At 38.8% G+C, this 23755-nt stretch overlaps 1 protein-coding gene across 7 annotated transcripts in view; it reads left to right on the plus strand.

The window, feature by feature from the left end:
• Nucleotides 1-23755, plus strand: part of RBFOX1 (RNA binding fox-1 homolog 1) — a 991812-nt gene that overhangs the window by 922712 nt on the left and 45345 nt on the right. For 2 of the 7 annotated variants that reach the window (XM_073542794.1, XM_073542798.1), the window contains one exon: nucleotides 20558-20610. The exons of the other annotated variants lie outside the window; for them this stretch is intronic. In XM_073542794.1, the coding sequence (XP_073398895.1) occupies nucleotides 20558-20610 (53 nt within the window). The remainder of the gene's footprint in view (nucleotides 1-20557; nucleotides 20611-23755) is intronic. 7 annotated transcript variants of the gene reach the window in all.

Below are 23755 nucleotides of genomic sequence, written 5' to 3' on the forward strand. Positions count from 1 at the left end.
TTTTGGTTAGGACATGTGGAATCCTGTCTGAACCCCAATATTAGCACAAAAAATTCAATTAGGAAATATGTACTCCTTCATGCCCCCTAATATTACCCCAAAGGATTTTGATTAGGAAATGTGGACGGATGCATGCACAACAATATTAGCCCAAACGATTTTGATTGGGAAATGTCGACTCCTCACTGCAGCACAGTATTAGTCCAAACAGTTTTGATTAGGAAATGTGGACTTCTGCCTGTGATATAATATTAGCCCAAACGATTTTGATCATGAAATGTGGACTGATGCTTGCTCAACAATGTTAGCCAAAATGATTTTGATTAGGAAATGTGGCCTGGTGCCTGCACATCAATATTAGCCCAAACATTTTTGATTAGGAGATTTTGCCTGGAACCTGCACAAAATTAGCTCAAGCAAGTTTGATTAACCCCTTAATGACCAGAGCTATTTCTAGTTTTGCATTTTCATTTTTTGCTCCCCTTCCTCCCAGAACCATAACTTTTTATTTTTTGTACTTTTTATGGACACCATTGGTTTTACCATGTAGTTTACTAAAAAACGGGGAAAAAATTCCCAGTGCGGTGAAATTGCAAAAAAAGTGCAATCCCACACTTGTTGTTTGTTATTTTTACTAGATTCACTAAATGCTATAACTGACCTGCCATTATGATTCTCCAGGTCATTATGAGTTCATAGACACCAAACATGTCCAGGTACTTTTTATTTAAGTGGTGAAAAAAAATCCTAACTTTACGAAAAAAAAAAAAAAAAATTGTGTCATTTTCCGATACCTGTAGCATCTCCATTTTTCATGATCTTGGGTTGAGTGAGTGCTTATTTTTTGCATGCCAAGCTGATGTTTTTAATGATACCATTTTGATGCAGATGCCATCTTTTAATCACCCATTACTGCATTCTAATGCAATGTTGCAGCAACCAAAAAACGTAATTCTTGCGCTTTGACTTTTTTCCTCACTGCACTGTTTAGCGATCAGGTTAATCCTTTTTTATTTATAAATCAGGCGATTCAGAATGCAGCAATACCAAATATGTGTATAATTGTTTTTTTATTGTTTTATTTTGAATGGGTTGAAAGAGGGGTGATTTGAACTTTTTTTATGTTTTTAAAAACTTTTTTTTTACTTTTCGCATGCTTCAACAGTCTCCATAGGAGGCTAGAAGCTGCCATAACCTGATTGGCTCTGCTACATAGAGGCGATGATCAGATCGTCTCTATATAGCAGAATTACTCACTTGCTATGAGCGCTGACAACCAGGTGGCGCTGATAGCAATCCGGCACTGACAACCATAGATATCTCCAGTCTGGTTATCATGCCAATGAATCGGTGACCTGCGATCGCGTGACGGGGTCAACAGTGGGCTGATTTCCGGCCCAATGGCAGGAAGCGCGAGTTAAATGCTGCTGTCAGTGTTTGACAGAGGCATTTAATGGGTTAATAGGCGTGGGTGGATTGCGATTCCACCTTCGGCTATTCCTTTCACATGTCAGCTGTTCAAAACATAAATTATATTAAATAGAGTAATTTATTTTTATCATCATCTAACATACGAAATATCATACAGTGTCATTCTGCATAATAGATTATTTGTGAATTCACTAGTAAGAAATAGACCACATTGGCAAATTATTATTTCCAAAGTCAGCTCCAATGGGGTTGTCTTTTTGGTTCCACTATTTTGCATGGGTATGGGTTTATAGATTGATTCTCCTTTATCCTGGTGGAGCAGATATAACCTCATGTGGACAGGTCCAAGCACATGGATATCATGAAAGATTGTTAGATGATTATTAATAGTCATTTGTGCAAAGTAAAAGTTTCCAGAATTTCATCATTTGTAAAGAGGAATTCACTGAACTATTGATTACATGGGTTTAGTGAAAGCTGTAGACAATGACTCAATACTAGAGATGAGCTAATTTATTAATGATAAACCAGTTCTGCCACACCCACACACTGGCATCCAGTAATACATGCCTCTTTTGTTTTCCTTACCCCATTGCATGGATTCTCTTTGGCCTCTTCACCCCAGATGAGGACTTCTGGATTGACAAAGACTTTGATATCCTTGGGCAGCACACATTATAAGGTCATGATGTTTTGATGTAGGTAGCTTGAGTAATAGCATGGAGCACAGTGATATCTGAAGCCTGGTTAAGCTAAAAGTACTGCCCGTTAGTGATGAGGAAGACAATCTAGGTGATCGGGGAAGGGATGTGTTTATAATGCTCTGTGGTCAGAGCATAGTATGGAACATTCAATTTGCTAGAAATAACCTTGCTGTCAATCAAACATTTAGCGTTAGCATTTCATGTTGAATTTGCAATGTTGCCATTAATTAATACATTAGTTATGCAGATCAATGACAAAGCCTTCTTCCCTTATGAAACTGCTGGTAAAATGAGCAATAGGCATGTTTGATGGGTGATAAGGTTACAGATAGGGTTGGGCGGATCCATAGATGTTCAGGTCCGTTCGGTTTGGCCAAAATTTATAAAAAAGTTTGTTTAAGGTACCAGAACGGTATCCGAACTTGATCTTGAGCCCAGACCCCATTCATTTGAATGGGGGGCCCAATCATCTGGAGGTTATCAGACTGTCATCTGTGTAACAGTGCAGGAAACACCAGCTCTGATCGGCAGTCACATTACTGATTTTACTGCCGGTCACAGCACTGTGGTTCACATGTTGTCGCACAGAGGATATCATGTGAACCAGCAGCTGTGACAGGCAGTGAAAAGGCTACCACCAGTCAGGTGTCTGGTCTCTTGGATAACATCAAGAGCAGACGACGGTGATGAGAATATTCAGCAGCTGGCAACTGTGCATAGTAATAAAGATATCAGTGGAATATATAATTAGTGGACTGCCAGTGTACTTTTCTGTACTTGTATTTGTTGAATCAATAAATAATTAAAAAAATTGTGTGAGGTCACCATTATTTTTACTATCCAGCTGAGAGAAAGTAAACAGCTAGAAACTGGTGTTTTATTCTGGGAAGAGACCAATAGCCATAAAGCTTCCCAGGCTATTAATATCAGCTCACAGTTGTCTGCGTAGCCTTTACTGGTTATTAAAAAGGGGGTCCCCCAAAAAGCAATATGGAATACACCATATTTTAATATCTAGCAAAGGCTAAACAGACAGCTGCAGGCTGATCTTAATAGGCTGAGAAGTGCCCATGGATATTGGATTAGATGCTCCACTAGATGCTCCATTTCTGGCACTTAGCCTTGGCTCTACCCACTTGCCCTGGTGCAATGGCAGGTGGGGTAATGGTTTTGGAGCTGATGTCAGCTGTTTTATGCCAGCAGACATCAAGCCCAGGGGTTAGTAATGGAGAGGCATCTGTAAGACACCTACATCAATAACCCCATAGTCAAACATAAGAAAGACACACACCGAAAAAGTCTGCCGTTATTCAATATTGATGATGTCCCATGATGAACACCAACTCTGCTGCATCTGGTTTCATTGCTGAGTGGCGACATCAGTAATGAGACTGCTCAACCTGACAACCAGATCAAATTCATCTGAGTGTGAGAATGTGGCTGCGTGTGACTGAGAGTGCCTGTGACACATCCGCATTCTCACGCTAAGCTCAATGTGATCTGGTTGCCAGGTTGAGCGGTCTCATTACTGATGTTACCGCTCAGCAATGCAATCAGATGTAGCAGAGTTGGTGTTCGTTGTGTGACATCATCATTATGGATTAATGGTGGTTGGGTGAGGATTGCTTTGATTTTTTTGCGTTGATTTTTATGCTAATAAATGGGAAAAAGAGGACAACCCTTTTAAAGATTTTAAGCATTTTATTATTTCATATATGGAACTCCCCAGTTTTTTGTCTATTGGACACTCGTTTTCTTGCTTTTTATGCATTTGACATTTGTTTTCTTGGCTCTTCCTCTAAGTTGGACACTCGTAAGTTATTGATGGCCCGATTATTGATGTCATTGTAATGGCCATTTGCTATTAATTGCACCTGTGACTTGGTTGATACATTTATTTTATTAATATCTGTCTTTCTCCACCCCCCATTTTTATCTGTCATCTAATTTCTATTAAAAACACTTTTTTAATGTTTCTTTTTTTTTGTGCGAAGGACATATATTTATATAACATTCTATATTTGCCTTGCATGCTGTGTGCATTTGGCCATTTTTACCGGCCGGGTATAATAAATTGGTTTGGCTTTGTTCAAATAAGTGATGTAATTGTGGCAGTAATATCTTGTTCTCTTTCTATTGATTAAAAAAAATATATTTTGGAAAGGTTAAAAAAATGCTTGCTTACAGTTCTTATAGGCACCTACAGTTTAGTAATTTTTTACCTTGCTGTGTGTCGGCGGGCATCAAAACATTTTACAGCCCATTCAACCCACAAGAAACAAGCCAAAGATTCCTCTTTAGTACTTCTCTCCACAATACCATGTATCAGATGTATAGCAATGCAGATGTAGGCAGTATACTTTAGTTCTATGTGATAAGGTTTTCCTCCAGGTAATTCCAGGTCTCTCATTTTTTTTTGCAAATGAGAAAAGAAAAAGACCAATTTTCATAAGAGACATGGATTTGATTTTCATCCATTTTTATACATAAAAAACAATTTTCAAGCTTCTCTTACCCATTAAACAGTAATAACTGGATAGTACTTACTGTAGATGACATATGGGTGACATCCATGTGCTGTTCATTTTCTTTAATTTAAATAGTTGCATTTAATCCATAATTTGGAACAAAAGCGGACGTCTACTTTTTTTTCCAGACCAAAAAAATGAACATGTGAACAGCCATGTAGACTATAATGGTTTCATTTTCTATCTGTGAAAATCTCAGATAGAACACAGAAAGATTGTGCAACATTAAGTCCTTATAATTTTTGCCACCATAAGGGTGTGTGCACACGTTGCGGATATCTGCTGCGTTGTACAGTATACTTTTAATCTATGTAGAATGAAAACCGCAGTGCACATGGTGCAGAATTTTTTGCGCTGATTTGCTGCGGTTTCAAATCCGCAGCATGTCACTTCTTTGTGCGGATTCCACAGCGGTTTTGCACCTGCTCCATGACAGATGTCAAACCGCAGGGGAAACCCGCAGGCTAATCCACATGCTAATCCGCAGATAAACTGCAGGTCTTTTGACCTGCGGATTCAGACAAATCCGCGTGGAAAATTCTGCAGCAGAATCCGCAACGTGTGCACACACCCTAACTTTCCATCAAAGATGTTAGCAGTAATGTGTGAGAATTATGGTTCACAACATCTTCAAGACAGGGTCTAAATTGTGATTATGTAAGAAGTGTGGAAGAAACAAGTATGCCTGAGAGGAACAAAGTCAATTCTTATGGAGCTAATTTTTGGACTTCCATGCACTGCTTGACAAAATACAGGATTCCAATTATAGTAGAAGATTAATCATTTATTCCCAACGCGTTTCGAAGTAAAAATTACTTCTTCCTCAGGGGATGACAGATATGTATGAGAGGAACAAAGGACATGTCTATAATTAATTCAGTAACCAATTTTTTTCTGATTTTATCCTCATGCACATTTGGGGGGTCACAAAATAGTTTTTCTTGTGCAGAAAATAGTGGGAGTTCCACATCCATTGAGCTGTTTCTGCTGAGGCTAGATGTAAGTATTGGATGGACAGAACATAGCACATCTCCAGTTAGTTCAGTGCCTACTCCCAAGAAGTGCTACTCAGCTCATAGATCTTGGCAATGGCCACTTTATAGTGTGATGTTTTGGTACTGTTCATTGGTAACATTTGGCTGCCACTGGAGCAGAAAATATCTGATAGTGAGGGTGCTGAGTGTGGGACTCTAACTGTCGCGCAAATTGTGGCAAAGACTAAGTGCAACACAAAGGGATGAGGGGAAGGGAGTCCAACAGTAGGGAAGAGGGGATGGGGACCAGCTAGGCAGATCTAAGGTCACCCTGTCTGCCCTAAGCATCCCAATACAGGTTTTGCACCTATTACTGAGCAGGACCCTATTCACTGCCTGACCCTGGCATTAAGCCCTGCTAAGGGAAGGACAGGATAGACAGTAGTCAATCCCAACTGCAACTAAAGACAGATGGGATAGACAAATGAGGGGAACACTTTTCTTGAGTAGACTCAGAGATAACACAGACATCCTTCAACAGCACCATAAAGGAAGATAGCCGACTGCTATAGCTCCAAGCCTCAAAGGGGGATATAGAAATCTCACCGGCAATTCCCAGAAGCAGACAGGAAGTCTATAAACACCCAGGTCCAGGTGTGTCCAGGTGTGTCAATTAGAGCTGGGGGGAGGTTGCCAGTGGGTCCAAGAGTAAGAAGGACTAGGAAGGTGTCTGCAAAGCCAAACGCAGAGACCTTCTGCAGCCAGATGCTGTGTGACTGTCTGCAGCCTCTGACACACCCATGACACTAACTGATTTCATATTAATTGTATATCCAAAGATAATTCATCAATATCTGTATCCTTGGCATTCCCTGTAAAAATATGGATAAAAGGCTGAAGGACAGGCACTAAACTACAATACCAGTTCATTTTTCCCTTTAGACTCCTGTGTACAACAGCTTTGTTATATTAAAGGAATAATCATCCGTATTTTACAATTTTAGACAAGTCAAACCACAAAATGAAAACATAAAATACAAATACATAAAGGCTAATATGTGCATGCAAAAACAACAGGTTTCTCAAGGTAACAGCTATATATGTGTTGCTGTAATCTTTTAGCAATGCTGTCATGCATAAACTTACAGAGACTTGTAAAGAAACAAGCAAGCATATTAAAACCATACATTTGCAATGTCATAGTCCCAAAGGACTCCAACACTGATAGCTGTAAATCAAGAATGATTCCTACAAGATACACATCTCTTTTTCTATATAAAGGAATAAATAGTCTTGCTTATCAGTCTTTAATGAAAGATAAGCACAGAGTAACCAGATAAAATTAATTTTAATTGAGAAATAAATATTTCATGTATTTATTTTTTTGTTCATCTGATTATTTATAGTGTGACTCTGATTTATTGTAAGGTTACTTTGGACATGTGTCTAGAATTAAACCATCCTTTTATGAGATGTTAAACCAACAGACTTAACAGGAAATGGTGACTGTATTGTAGATAGGAAGCTCAATGATGCAAAAAGGGCGGTTAAAACCAATGGGAATAGCAATGCCTTTCCAGACTGGCCACAGATCTCCTGACCTGAACCCAATAGCCTCCTTTACAAAAATAATGCTGTTGTCAGAAAACAGAGTGCCTAAGGCTGGTTCCACATGTCTGACATTCACTGTCTAAGTACAGACCATCAGGTCCAGACTGACATATTAGGTAGTTGAGTTCAGTTTAGGAGATCTGCAGCCTGTCCAGACATCTCAGTCTATGTCAATCTTGTAAAACGGGCTCTAGGCACTCTGTTTTCTGCCATATGGTTCCTTCGTATGTTGCTATGATAAGGAAATATTCCTTTATAAAATTAGTATTGAAACTAACTTTGTAAAATGACATCCAGAGCACGACACAAATTTTTCTCATGCAGAACTTATTTGTACACTTTCATATGAAATTGGAGGTACATAGAGCAACAGTTTAGCTGCATTTACCCTAAAAGGTAATTGTGCATAAGCATTCTTAAAGAAGCACTCCCATCAAAGTTTTTATCCTCTTAATATATTGAAATAATCCTAATATCTAGCACTGTGTATTTACAATTGTTCATTTTGCCTTTCTACCCAGTTAAAGGGAACTTGTCAGCTGGATTGTGCTCAGTAACCTACCGACAGTGTTAGATTAGGGCCATTATACTGATGAATATGATACTTTGGTTGATGAAATCTATTTTGTGGTTGTTGTTTAATCTTTACTTTCAGTTTTAAGTTAATGGGGCAGGGGCGGTCTTAATGAAGTTCTCTGATTAGGTATTCATCAGTATGGCTTCTGACAGGTGACTGATCCCTCACTGACCTGCCCCCTATTTTAACAAATGAATATTGCGCATTCTGAACCAAAAAAATCAGCTTCTGCAGGCAGGCGCTGGTGACAGCACCTATGCTGCAGCATGAGCACATCTATAATGTGTATTGAATTCTTTTCTTTGATGGTATCCATAAAAAAAATCAGTTTGAAAATGGCACCGGCCACGCCTGTGCAATAGCAGCTATCAGCGATCCGATAGCTGCTGCTGTGCGGGACCTTCTTGCTAGAGAAAAATAAAATTACCTCCTCTAAGATGGTGCCTGTGCAGAAGCATCTATTGGATCACCAATAGATGCTACTGCGCAGGCATGGCCGGCTCCATCTTAGTGAATACAATATTTTTTTCTCTAGCAAGATGGCTCAGCCTGCACAGTAGCATCTATCAGCGTTCCGATAGATGCTACCTTGCAGTCACCGGCAGCACCGTCTTTGATAAAGCCATTTTTTTCTCTAGTAAGATGGTGCCGCTGTCGCCTGCGCAATAGCAGCTGTCGGATCACGAATAGCTACTACTGTGAAGGCAAGGCTGTTTTTTTATGAACTTATGAATACCATCAAAGAAAAGAATTAAATGCACATTATAGATGCTATCCTGCTGTAGTGCAGGCTCCGCTGCCTGTGCCTGACTGCAGAAGGTGATTTTTTTAAATATATACTGTATATAATATTTGTTATGTAAAATAGAGGTCAGGTCACTGAGGGATCAGTGACCTGTCAGAAGCCATACGGATGAATACCTAAGCAGACCACCACATGAAGCCCCCCCACAGGCCGCCCCGGAGCATGAGCATATCAGTAAGTCAAAACTGAAAATAAAGATTAAACAACAACCACAAGAAGGATTTCATTTCATCAACCAAGGTATCGTTTTAATCAGTATTACGGCACCAACCTGACACTGTCTGTAGGTTACTCAGCACAGTCCTGCTGACAGGTTCCCTTTAATTCCAATGTTAATCTATGTAAAAACAGGAAGTCTTTTTTTCCTTGCATGTGTTATCCCCCTCTTTAACCAGGAACTTTTGCAGTGATGATTCATGCAAGTAAAATAGACTTCTTGTTCCTACATAGAGCTAAGGCCATGTGCACACGTAGTGAAAGGTGCTGCAGATTTTTCCGCATGGATTTGGAAAAATTCGCAGGTCAAAAGACCTGCGGTTTACCTGCGGATTAGCCTGCTGTTTTCCCCTGCGATTTGACACCTGGACAATGGAGCAGGTGTAAAACCACTGCAGATTCCGCACAAAGAATTGACATGCTGCGGATTTGAAACCGCTGTAAAATCCGTGCGGAAAAATCCACAGCATGTGCACAGCGTTTTTTATTTTTCATTGAAAACAATGGTACTGTACAACGCAGCTAAATCTGCTGCAGTTTGGCAGGGCCAAAAATGCTGCGGATCCGCAGCAGAATCTGCAACGTGTGCACATGGCCTTACAAGGCTTCTGTTTTTAATCACATGACTGCATAGACCTAGTGGAAAAGAAAAAAATTAACTGGGTAGAAAGGCAAAATGAGCAATTGTAATTACACAGTGCTGTAAAATATGATGATTGCAATATTTTAAGAGGATAAAAACTTTGATTAAAATACTTCATTAAGAACGCTCATTTCATGATAATCTATCAGCAGAGACAGGCTGCCGATCCAATGATGAAATGAAATGATCGTTTGTGCATGAAAAAAAAGCATAATTCTTGGCAGCGCATCATTGTGCGTAAACTGGAATATAACTGACGATAACTATGGCAGCCTATGTGTATTGAGCACTGTGCACCATTTAATATGGTCTCCATGTGTAAACAAGCTATTAAACAAGTTTTACCAATTAGAGGTCATTAAGTGCCGCAAGTCAGTCTGTATAAATGGACTCTTATGCTTATAGATATTTAGGGGCACTATATTATTTCTGCTGACCATCTGGAGGTTGTACAGTATCATAATATAGTAGTGTGCCTTACACCTACAAGAGAATGATAGCATTACAGCTGCTTTTTGCTTGTTATGTTAGGACATAGATGTGCAGAATACATCCTAGACAGTGATAAAGAAATAATTAATGCCTAGAAACACGTATATTATGTAACAACATATTTTATGATAGCACTTGTCTAAGTTGCTGTAGGTGAAAATTGTCAACTTTATGAGAAATATCGGTAGAAGGAAGGAAGACTGAACGAGCATATGTTACAAAACAGAGATTAAAACCAAACAGGTTGCACAATCTCTTCAGAGTGATTTATTTCCTTGTATTGTTCTAGCAAATTACAATCATTGCATTATTACAAGGGACAAGACTTTATGGCCCAAATGGTCTTTGTTTCCTTGCGACAACAATTTGCATTTCCCTCTGATGACTTGCACTGTTTCATAGGTTTCTCAGACCTGCTGTGCTTATTAAATTGAAGGGCATGAGAAAATACATTGGTCATATCAATTGTTTATCACTGTGCAGTACTGTACAGTGCAGATATTTTGCATTTATTGAATGGAGGTGGCTTATTTATTATGAAAATTGGACTTAGATTTTGCATAGCGTTGCTTTGTTTGGAAATAAACAGATGAACCGCTCCACGCAGAGTATATCTTTTTTCTTCCATTTATTACTAGCCATTCTGTCCATTTAGTATTTGGGGCAGTCTGCATGTAAGGAGTTAATTCAATTTGAAAAGTCATTCCATTCAATTCAAAACTGAAAGGTTTCAACTTGGTTCTCTGTGTTTCTAACTCCCAGCTATTAACATCTCGGTTGGACATTAACTGCATGAGATGCACAGTAATGTGCACCCTGGGTGCTGTTTTGCCGATGTGAGCAAAAATACCCATGTAGGATTTATATGACTTACTGCTTCAGGGTTTTCTAACTCATTTGGGAAGGCCTCGTGCACTTTTCTTTTAAAGGTAAAACTCATCCATCTGATAATTCCCATTTTAAATCTTCAGATAAAGAATTTTCCTTAGATTCATGGGTCAGAGCAGCAAAACCCTTTGGGGTTATCCATTCTTCTTTTTTTCTGGCTGGATTGCTGTGCAGTCCGTCTGATTACATGGCAATGCTGACATCTGGGGGACAAGAAGGGTTTGTTGCTTACAATTGGCAAGTTTAACAAGTCTCAATCTGCCGTGCTGGTCAGAGCCAGGCAGTTTTGTGAAAACAGTACCTAATGTAACAATGTACTGTTAAGCGAAACCTTAGTTATAATGAACAGTAATACTGCATCATTAGTGCAGATATCGCCCATGTTTGATGAATATACAAACATGCAAAACATGTAGGACTATGTGACATTCTGTACATGCATTACAAAGTTCTCATCTCCTTTTTAAGAGTTTTTGAATATGTATGCTATTATAACCACTGAGGACTCTTAATTCTGAATATTTTTCTATCTACTGGCTAACACGGTACAAAGATATACATCTTTCCTGTATTTAAAGGCATAATTTGATTTTTCCAAAAGTTCAGTGGTGAAAAGGAAGAAGAAAATTGCTGGGTGTAGATCAATATTATAAGACATGTGTTGGTTTTCGAGCAATGCTCACCTGATATGGTTGTGCTGGGCAGGCACAACACTGGAAAGAGCCAAGACAAATCCACCATGGGGTTGCTGCACCGACCGCTGGTTCCGAACCCTGTGGGTCATGGAACTAAAAGCAATTGCCAGAGAAGAAAATGAAAGTATGGTATCATCTGGATGCTGCTGTGGATGTATACGACTAGAGTTGGGTAAGGGAAAACGTGTTATTGGACTATGCATTTCAGAGATAGTCCATCTCCTTCATCAAGGATGTAGATAGTCTGTCTTCCTCATCAGGTATAAGGAAGACCGTCCGTCTCCTTCATCAAGTACAATGTAGTTAGTCTGTCTTCCTCATCAGGTATAACAAAGACGGTCCGTCTCCTTCATCAGGTACAATGGAGATGGTCGGTTTCCATCTCTCCTTTATCAGGTACAATGTAGATAGTCAGTTTTCCTCATCAGGCATAAGGAAGACGGTCCATGTCCTTCATCAGGTGCAATGGAGATGGTCAGTCTCCTTCTCTCCTTCATCGGGTGCAATCTATTGTATCTGATGAAGGAAACAGACCATCTCCAAAACGCATAGTCCAATAAAACATTTTCCTTACCCTACTCTGGTCATGTACATCCACGGTAGAGCCCAGACGACACTGCACTTCTTTTTTCCTCTTTCTTTCCTCTCTTGTGATCTAAACAGTTATTAGTATCAGAACTAATTTAGTCCTCATTAGACCAGGTTCACACTATGTTTTGAATGTGTGTGTATCGAAAGTAAACTCCATTAACACGTATAGGAAAAAATACAACTTGACAACAATTATTTTTTTTATTAATCAATTAAACTTTTATGACAAATGTGACATTTAAGCCTATATAGACATACATTGCAAGTAGTTTTGTACGAAAATAATAAGAGCAATCAGCTACATTTAAGGACTGACACTCTACTGTGTGATGAAGACCCTAAACAGAAATAGACAACAGCTATGGACATAGTAACAAATTGATTGCATAATTCCGGTGAGAAGGGATACATTGTGGAGACACAATGTTATATGATTATGCCATACTTAAGAAATCAGCTTATGTAGAGCTCTATGTATTTGATTTTCTAGTGTTTATGGATCTTGTACTGAATGATATATTTCTTTACAGGGTGTACGCCTTTAAAGTTACATATGTGCACTAAATCACTGCCCAAATTTAAACATAACATTTAGAGATTATCAATTTTTTTCAAATTCAAATTTGACAGACACAGCAAATTTTGTGGTGAATTTGTGGGTAATATACTTGTAGTCCAATTGCCTTGGAAAGGTGTGTAGAACATTTTGGGTAGGGGAGAGAGAAAGATTTGAATACAAGTACAGCAAAATGGATACTAGACTCTGGCACGGCTGCTGCCACCTGCTCTTTCTCTCCCTATCGATTGCAACGCGGTGTTATACAACACTAGTGCAGTAGTACAACTCATTCCAACTTTAGCATTTTCCTGTCTTTATGTGGAATAAGCTGTGTATTTTGATCTCGTGTTCCCATATGGTGCAATCATAAAATGGAGCTGCTTGTCTGGTTCCCATTTTCTATACTGGCTGTGCTAGTATTCTCTGTATTGCTGTGCTAGAACATAAGATGTGATAGCTGCAGTTCATCTTGGGGCAGCTTAGTTGGCCATGCTGGTTACCGTATGCCCACTCTGTGACTCTTCAACAATCTAATGGCACTAGGCAGTGTCAGATTGTGGTGCCAAGGGCCCACCTGTAAAATTGACTTCGGGGGGGCCCACCTGTCATCTGCATACAAATATTACACTACCCTCTTTCACAATTTGCCTCAATATAATAAACTGGGAAGTTTGGTTAATTTATGATGAGATGCCGATTTTTTCTGTACAGTGTGATTCAAGCGAATTATATCAAGTACTGCCCATACAATGAGGTTGGGAGCCAATATCTGCACAGGGGCCCACCGGGGGATTCTCCTGTTACCCTATGGGCCAGTCCGAACCTGGCGCTAGGCAATGTTTTCCTGATCAATCCACATGAATTGAATCACAAACTGTTGGAATTCATAGGGATTAATGAATTTCAAATATTCAACTCAAATTCGATTCTCTAATCATCTCTAATAACATTGTCGGCTCTACTAAATGCCCACAAATGGCAAATGCATAGCATAAAAACTGCTTAATATGGTCTCCTCAGTGGAAATCCCTAAATCTATGCACTCCAATTGTAAAAGTAAGACCTCTTGATATTGCTCTATATTGGGAACACTAATTCTGTTTCCTTACAACTCAAAGATTCCATAGAATCCCGATTAGAAATAAACAGCAATCACATGCTGAATCCACAAGATATGTCCAAACTAATATATCTAAAGAAATACATGCCGAGAAAGAAACCCTTCTGTTGTTATAGTAATGATAGGGCATAAAGCAGTTTACAGATTAGTTATAAATTATTCCATATGGGTTTAAGGACATTTAGGGATAGTGATATTTTCTTGTTTTAGAACTTTTGCACTAATCTGTCTGAATGATATATGAGTTTGTATGTAGACGATATTTTCTAAGAGGTATCATTGTCCTACTGCATGTCCAATGTCACACATTGCATTTATCTTGATTTTGTAAATGTTCTTAAAAAGACAAAGTGTATTCAATTCACCTACAATCCTATTCCTGTAAAATAGTAAACTAAAGTACATTGTAATTGATCGAAGGCATTATGTTTATCGCTGTTTAGCACTCTGGACTATCCCAATTATCCCAGCATATTACTTTTGTGTTTGCATGTTTGTGACTGTTAATGAGCATGCCTTAACTAATTTAGTGGCTGTATAGACATTTATAGATTTGCCTGGATTGCTTTTGCAAGCATTTGATGTCTGTGTGGCTGACAGCTTTTTTTTTTCTGCACAAAATCTAGCATCTCTAAGGTTTGGTCTCATTGGATGTTCAATTTTTAAAAGTCATTATTCCTGATTTAATTTCCTGCAAGAAAAAACTAGTGGATCATGGAGAGATAATACATACTTTACATGTTTTGGAATAGAAAATGGACTAGAATACATATTTTGGAATAAAAAGTGAATTTATGTTATGACTAATCATATATATATATAAATATATATATACACACTGTATATTCAGTCATTTCATTAAAACCACATACCTGCCTAATATTGTGAAAATCCCACTTATAATTTGTTACATGGCAAACAATGGACTCTGCAAGACCTTTGATATCCCATGGTTTCTGGTATCAATATGTCCAACTTTCAACAGCTGCACTAATCAGCAGATTGAAGGGATCACTTTATGGTGTACATGACACAGCACTACACATTCCTTAGTGGCTGTACTTGGTACTGCAGCTGTTTGCATTTCCATTCCATTTAAGTAAATTACTAGACACAGCCTTTACAAAACATATGGACCTAATAAATACTTCAGGGAAACGTGGACATTTTAGCCAACAAATCTGTGATGGTGCTTATATTTTGATCTAAGCGATCTGATATTGATGATCTGGTATAGATCATCAATACTCCCATATTTCATATTTGCGGCATATCTATCTGAATGTATTAAAGATCATTGATATCCACAATTATCTCTATAATGGGGTCATTTTGCACCACTGTCAAGTAAAGAGAAGTAATTGAACATATGAGGCTCCATCCATTTATTTCTAGGGCAGCTCCGAAAATTGCGTAAGTATAGCTGCTGTTGCAAAACAACACTATTGATTCAGCCCACAAGAACGCTGCTAATAACCAGCTGTAGTAATGATTTAAAGAAAAGTGTCTTTTCATCACCAGTCAAAAATGCAATAACAATCTATCATTTCAATTTACTATTGTCCAAGATGTGCAGAGAGATAAGGATGTCCTCCTCTCTTTTCCTCTAATTCCAGAAATAGATGTTAATCCAAACTTTGTAACAACTCCACACCTTCGGCCCAACATGTTCTCATAAGAGTTGTATCCAATATTCCGTAAAAGGTGTAAAGCACAGACATAGTACATGAAAACCTTCAAAAAGTCCTAAGATTTTTCATTGGGGTTTATTTATGTTCACATACATATGTTAAAGTGACATAAAGCCATGCATAAAAGACCATTTGGCAGCTAGCTCAATTGACTTCTTGCCATAGATGTATTTTTTTCCCAGAGTATTAGCATTTCTGTGGGTTGGACCAGATTTGTTAGCTTTTGCTCCAAACATGCATCAATTATCCTTGGGCATTCACATAAAGTTGCCCTTTTTACCTTCTTCCAAACACATACATTCCAAGAATTCTTTATTCACCCCCTATGTACTATATCCCAACTACCATTTATAAGTACCATTGAATCTATAATGAGGAGCTACAACAGGATGTTGTACACACCATTGGTCAGTGGTTTTAACCTTTTGACTGTTTAGTATGTACACTGAATGTATAGACATATATTGGCATATTTGTATACATTATATAATTATACATAAAGTCAGGAAACGCACAAAATCCTGTTAGGGAAATATGTTGCATGGGCCGCACATACCACAGCCTTGTACATCAAATACTTTATGGGAGCTCATAGAGGCTTTCTTCTGGATTCTACATGATGTTTCACAGAAGTCCTCTCCTCTACAACATTACTTTTAAAAGTGATACAGCATCTCACTGAGGCACTGTACAAGTGGCATCAAGAATGCTTATAGATCTGCAACATGTATCCAAAGGGACTCAATGTACTGCATAGATTCACATGGCATTACTGTGTGCATGATTCTTTATTATAATAGAATACTTAAAAAGTACGGTAATTTCTAAAGACTGACCTGAAACCAGAATGTCAAGTTATTCTGTCATTGCTTTTCTAGGTATAGGTGCCTTTTTGGGTGACCTTGAAAAGCTATCCAAGCCATACAGAAAACACATACCTTACCCAGATTGGCATGGCTAGTGGAAACAGAGACCGATTCCTTTTTTCCTTTAGATTTTCCAACTAAAGTAAATTATGTTACTGAAGGGTCAAAATTTGATAGTTTGATGAAAGTCTCTGGACTCTCTACATTATGTGACTGTAGACTTCTGTATCCTGACAGCATATGGTGTGAAAGCTATGAAGATTCGCCAGTATTGCCAGTGAGAGCCGGCGTTGTTTTGACCGCTGGTGTGCAATTTGTACATTTCTGGTCTAGATGTGCTTTGCTTCTTCCAATACAAATGAAGAAAGAGAAGCTGAGCACAACTACTTGGCCTGTGGCCGTATGTATGCAAATAGCATACTTGAAGTTCCGTGACTGGCCACTCTCAAAGTCAATACTGGTGAAACCTGATAGCATGTGCACCTTTAAAGTTACAGATCAAAGCTAAAAGGATGAATACATCTTAGTAATGTCCTTAAAAAATCATCATGAGAACCATCTTTTAGATAAGGATCAGAATTTCACTGCCAACTGACTACAAATACGAAACCTAAGCTTTAGCTGTGAGACTAACGAATGTCATGTGGCACTACGCATTGAAGGCAATCTCATCAAAAGTGGTCCTAATGATGATTTTTTAAGCTGTCATTAATACTATTCTATTTTAAAATCTCCAAACACGTTGCTGATCTCACATATATACACAAACATGTAGGATGTAGATATTGTTATTGATGATTTGAGTCCAATTATCTCTCCATGACAGCACTGCACCTGAACGGAATCAGAAAACATGTTGTCACCAAAGTCTCTCAGGAATTGATGCTAAGTTTATGGTTTATAACTTAGAATAATTATATTTTTTGCATGGAAGATAAGAAAATAAGCAAATCTATATACACTAGTCTTAGCATGCAATATAGGAGAGCTGCCTAAAAATCAGTTGTAAAATGATTTAATCAAGTTGTCAGGGAACATTTTGAATGTCCACTGATTGCCCTTCTAGATGCGATAGACTAACATTTATGGCAGCCATTATTCTGTAAGTAGGAAGCAGGATATAGACTGTGACTGAGGCAGAAGAGATGCCATAAAATAAGTTCAGGCTATGTACATTTTGTGTTCAGAGATGTTTTAGCATTGGCTGTAATCCACTTCTGATTTATGGCTCCTAAATCATCTACTGTTCCACTCCTTGCCCAGAGAGCCCACTAGACTTTTTCCATTCCCTGTGGGGAGAAAAAATGAATTAGAAATAAAATGAGAAGTAAGGATTTTATCTTTCCCACCATTGCAATATTATTCAGTTAGGATATGAGATCCTCCTAGACCCTATCAATCTCTACCTAACATAGCCAAATATTTTTTTGACCAAACTAAAAGTTAGAATCTACTTAAAATTCACCAAAACTATTATTTTAGTAATTGTTTTAGTTTATCAATATTTTCTGCGTGATATTTAATTTTGTGAATGTATACTCTTGTGCGGTGCAATACATATAGTACAGGTCACAAATACTCACTCACTAACCGTTAAATTCAAAATGTATGTCTTGAATTTCCAAATTGTTCTAGCGTTTATGTAAATAATTTGGCTAAAATAGCAATGGTTATTTTCATTCTTTGAGGCAAACAATGTGACATAATGAAGGAAGGGTTTGTGGTAGTGATGAGTGGGTATACTCATCGCTAGGGTTTTCCCGAGCATGCTCGGGTGTCCTCCAACTATTTTGGCGTGCTCGGAGATTTATTTTGTGTTGACGCAGCTGCATGATTTGTGGCTGCTAGACAGCCTGAATACATGTGGGGGTTGCCTGTTTGTTAGGGAATCCCCACATGTGTTCAGGCTGTTCAGAAGCCACAAATCATGCAGCTTCGTCGACACAAACTAAATCTCCGAGCACGTCAAAATACTCGGAGGACACCTGAGCATGCTCGGGAAAACCCGAGCAAAGAGTATACTCGCTCATCACTACTTAGTACCTAATTGCACCATTACAAAGATAAGATTGGCAATAAGAGACAGAGAAATTACAGTTTAAGGACATTTCAAATCTCAATGTTCTCTGTCCACTGTTCAATGGCATTTTAGCCTTGAAATTAAGTCGTGAATAACCTGAGACAGGATGATTGCTTGAAAAAGCTTTATGACAACCCCATTGGAAAGATTACCATATTTTGGTATTTTCTTTCCTGGCAAACAGATTCAAGACTGGCTTTGAATAGACTAACTAACTGTAAAAATAAAAAAGCTTAAAAGCTGCCCTATCATATCTCACAGGCTCAGTTCTACAAGCCGACCCAGGAGATAAATTATTATATGAAAACCAATCAAATAATTGGGAGACCATGTAATTTAGAGATGGTCTAAATCTGAGGAAGCCTTTTTTGTTAACATTTATTAGCTCCCCAGTCCAACTCTTAGAGGAATGTCCTTTTTTGATGTCCTTATGCTCTAAGGCATATGGAGAGCTGTTATCTGAGGCTAGTTTCACACTAGCGTTACTGGGCGCAGCACACGGCCGCTGCTAAGCTCCGCCCCTGGCCGTGCCCCCTCCAGTCAGCTCCTCTTCTGATCGCATGACGCTGCATGCGATCAGCGTACCTTATATTTAGCGTTGGGTGCGCTGGCCGTGCGCTGGTATGATTTTGCCGGCGCTTGCGCCCTTTTGGCGCTGTGCCGAGAGCACAAAAATGCACTGTTTTGCATTTTTGTGAGCTCGGCGCAGCGCCAGCAAAAGTGTACCAGTACACGACCTGCATACTCAATGCTAAATATAGGGTACGCTGATCGCATGCAGCGTCATGCGATCAGAGGAGAAGCTGACCGGAGGGGGCGTGGCCAGGGGTGGAGCTTAGCAGCGGCCGTGCTCTGCACCCGGTAATGCTAGTCTGAAAGTAGCCTTAGTGAGCCACAAAAACTTAAAAACTCATTCTCGTCAAAACTGATACTTTTTACTATGCATAGTGGAGAGACCAAGGGTGATATGTGTGGCATATCTTTTTGGCGGCTTTCACTGGAGTGGGGGTTAGGTTATTTTGCCTAAGGTGTTCCTTTAATTCTAAGAATACCTCTCAGAAACCGCTAATAAATTTGACATTCATCCTATATGATCATGGTACATCTCTCTTATGGCTTTTGCAGACAACTTTATTATCGGTTCAAGTGCGATCAATCAGAACATCAGATTGCACTCGGACCAATGTTATTATATGCAGCTGTGTACATGCCTGATTTTTCCCGCTAGCAGGTTCTGTTTGAAGAAAAAAAATTCTGCATGCCTGAGTTTGATCAAATATTCGGAACACACTTGGCCATACAAGTCAATAAGTCCTTAGAAACGATCGGAACGCAGTCATGTGACATCTGAGTGTAGTCCGATTTCCACAGACTCATAGAAAGGAGAAGATGGAGACATTTTTTCTCCATCTTCTCCTCATCTGAGATAACGGAATCATACTATGATCACACCCTGATCAAACTTTGATCAGAGTGTAATTCGCATAGTTGGCCCAATTTTCTCAGATAACAAAAAGTATGCTCATATACCTATTGATACTCATTCACATAGGAGCCAAATAAATGAATGCAATTTTAGTTAACACACTGTATGATTGTTCATATGCTATCACTGTAGAAGATTGTGATTTTATTGCACCTTTTCATATTGACTGGTACTTAGTGCAGGTGTAAAGTATATCTTTCATGCAGTTACTAGATCTGAACAACAGTAACTCAGGCTCTATAGGACACAGTGTTCACATCAGTCATATCACATAACACCTTCTATAAATCACAACCAGAAACGTAGGCTTTGGATTTACACTTACAAAAACATATTTCTTAGTTTGAACAATCTGCAGCCTTGAAGCACTTTGTGATAGAATTGTCCATCATTCATATTCAACTTCATAATGCCCTGTAACCATTCTTCATGACAACACTTATGAATTCTGTAGATCTCAAATCTGTCAACATGTGTTCCTTCCACATTCATTAAAATTAAATTCCTTCCCAATGTCCCATCTATACATATCAAGTCAACTGGCAGCTACTACATTTTCTAGTCAGCAAGCAGTATTGTGAATTTTATCTTCTTTTACAGAAATCAATTCGTCTTCGTTGCAGCAGATGAAATTTCTTGTAACTCCTCTTCAGGTAACAACCATTGATACTTCTTGATGCATCCGTCCAGGTCTCAATATCCTTTTCACACAAACTGCAGTTAATCACTCTAGAATGCTCTGTTAGAATCAGGCTATCAATCTCGGTTTCACCAGTGTACCGGTAGCCTGTGGGCTCTGTTCTATTATGAGCATTACACAGTTTTGCTGACTGTAATACTTTATTTGCAGCTTTGGTTTTTATTTGTCACATTGATCTAAAGCTGCAGAATCTTGAATTGAGAATATGCATGTAGGAGTAATATATTTTCATATTCCTAAAGCATAGAGCGAAGGTTAAATGCTAGTCGAGTATATGATGAGATAGATAGTGTCCCTGCACCTATATGGAGAGTGTATCATGCTGTTTTCACTGTTTGTTCTCAACTACATCTACATCAGTTTGGGTTTCTTGTGAATATTTAAATTTTGGTTTGATTTTACATCAGTCTTATGAAAATTGCATGTTCTCATTCACATTTGCATGAATTCTGATTCTGGAGTCTTCTGTTTTAAAAACACACATTCACTGTTGGTAATACTTTAGATACTTTTTTTATCGACGTGCATGACATACAATTTATGAATATACTGCAGTGATAGATTTTTGGTTAAAAAAAAAAAAAAGGTAGGTCTCATGATTTCTTTGTTCCGTTATTCTGTTTCTGAGATTTTCAGCTAGGCATGTTGGAAAGAAAAAGTATTTTAAATAATCTTAAAAGAAATTAGTAATAAGATGACATTATTGAGGACAGTTATTTGACCTAATTATATAAAAGAAAATGGTGTTTACCATGAATGTCATATTTATAAAAGTTTCTAGTCTTCTCATCTCAGAACAAAGAGCCCCATTCTTCAAAACTTTGACTTTAGTACTCTGGCGTATAAAGATTTGAAATTTTGAGACTTCTGGCATTCTCACATTTTCTTTCGACACTGACTAGATATACAAAGCTGGGGTGGCACAGGGCGTGGCGACTGCTTCTTCTCAACTTCATGACGCTACTCCACAAATCTTTCTCCAGCAAGTACTGGAGTGGGATTTGTGAGGAGGTGCTCAGAAAGGTGGACACAACTTGTCCAACGCTCCTGATTCATTGAACTCCAGCATATCCCCTGAACAAAAGATTGACGGACTTGATGAATCAGGGCCTTAAAGTTCTCCCTCACTTTTCTTCTTAGAAAAGTAGTTTTAATAATGACAAGCAAAGACTTGAGAGGGCTAAATTAACTAACATAAATACGCAGTATTGAAAAATAACAGCCCTTAATATGTTCAACCCCAAACTTGTGTTCTGCTCAGCATCTACACAAACCTTTCTGACCCTTCCAGCCTTACATATTATATTCATGAGCCAACAGAGTCCAATGATTGAACTGGATATTTAGTTGGCTAAATGTGTATTTGTTGTGTTAAGGCACACATTTAGCTAATTTAGTTACAATATAACATGGATTGGTTGGGATGATGCCATAATGAGTTCATGTTATTGTTTTGAACCACATAATTAATTATTATTATTATTATTATTATTTATTATTTTAGCACCATTTATTTCATTGTGCTTTACATGTGAGGAGGGACAGTCATAATAAAAATAAGTACAGTAATCTTAAACAATACAAGTAATGACTGGTACAGGAGGAGAGAGGACCCTGCACACGAGGGCTCACAATCTACAAGGGATGGGTGAGGATACAATAGGCGAGGGAAGAGCTGGTCATGCAGTGGCTTGGTTGATCGGTGGTTACTGCAGGTTGTAGGCTTTTCTGAAGTGGTAGGCCTTCAGGTTTTTTTGAAGGTTTCCATGGTAGGCGAGAGTCTGATATGTTGTGGTAGAGAGTTCCAGAGTAGAGGTGATGCATGGGAGAATTCTTGTATGCGATTGTGGGAAGAGAAGATAAGAGGGGAGTAGAGAAGGAGATCTTGTGAGTATCAGAGGTTACATGCAGGTAAGTACTGGGAGACAAAGTCACAGACGTATGGAGGACTCAGGTGGTGGATGGCTTTGCATGCCATAGTTAGGGTTTTGAACTAGAGTCTTTGGGTAATGGGGACCCAGTGCAGGGATTGACAGAGGGGAGAGGCCAATTTTTATATATATTTTTAAGGCTAATTCTCACATTTAATTTATGATATTGTATGATATCTGTAAGGTGAAGAGCGGGATGGCCCTGGATACCCAGAATGGGACTATAGATGTCACCACTGAGCATAGTGACATCACTTAATGCAAGATTGACATTCTCAATGACACAGGCTATCAGTGGAGCAAAAAATTAGCAGCTACACTGATACATTTATGCTGGCAGGGTGCCTGGCTATCTGCTTGGGGGGAGGGAGGTGCTGGCATTGTCCCTGCCTAAAGCTCCCATTACACACAGCAAGATCGCTAGCGATATCGCTAAAGTGTCACCGATTTTTTGATGCAGCAGCGATATTGCTAGCAATATCGCTATGTGTGATACCTCCGACCGGCTCCCGCTGGTTATCGCTGATCGCGCGAGTACGTTCTGGACTGTTTCTCGTTGGCCACTTCCTGCTGGGCTTCCTGCTGGTGCCGAAGAGCGACGCATGGATGTGGGCTGGAGGACATCTTCATCACCGCGTCTGACAGGTAAGTAACGACCGCCGACCGCTGCTATGTTGCTGGCGAGATCTGCCTGTTTGACAGCTCACTAGCGACCATTTAGCGATGCACCAGCGATCCTGACCGGATCGTATCGTGGTCGGAATCGCTGGTGCATCGCTAAATGTAATGATACCCTAACTGCTCGGGTTCTGAATGTCTCTGTATGGAAAGTGTACACTGTATAACCTATTATGTTATAGCTAAATAATTAACATTTACTTATTGTAGTTGAGTCACCAATTACTAATTCACTGTTATATATTGTGTAAAACACGAGTAATGTTCTCTGCTGTTGTAAATGCCTTCATTCTGATCCTCTACTGTTCTCTTCTAAATCTCCAGTTTATGGTGACCAAGTATACATTATACTAAGGTCAAAAATGTGCTGTAGAAAGGCAACTGTAAGCATGAAGCATTGTGCTATCCAAAATATAATTACTCCCTAGACGTTACAATTATAAGGAAACGACTTACAGTAAATTACAGAAGTGAGAATTATTCAGTTGT

The sequence above is a fragment of the Dendrobates tinctorius genome, unplaced genomic scaffold (assembly GCF_039654945.1).
Source record: "Dendrobates tinctorius isolate UK_male_01 unplaced genomic scaffold, ASM3965494v1 ptg000129l, whole genome shotgun sequence".
Classification (NCBI taxonomy): domain Eukaryota; kingdom Metazoa; phylum Chordata; class Amphibia; order Anura; family Dendrobatidae; genus Dendrobates; species Dendrobates tinctorius.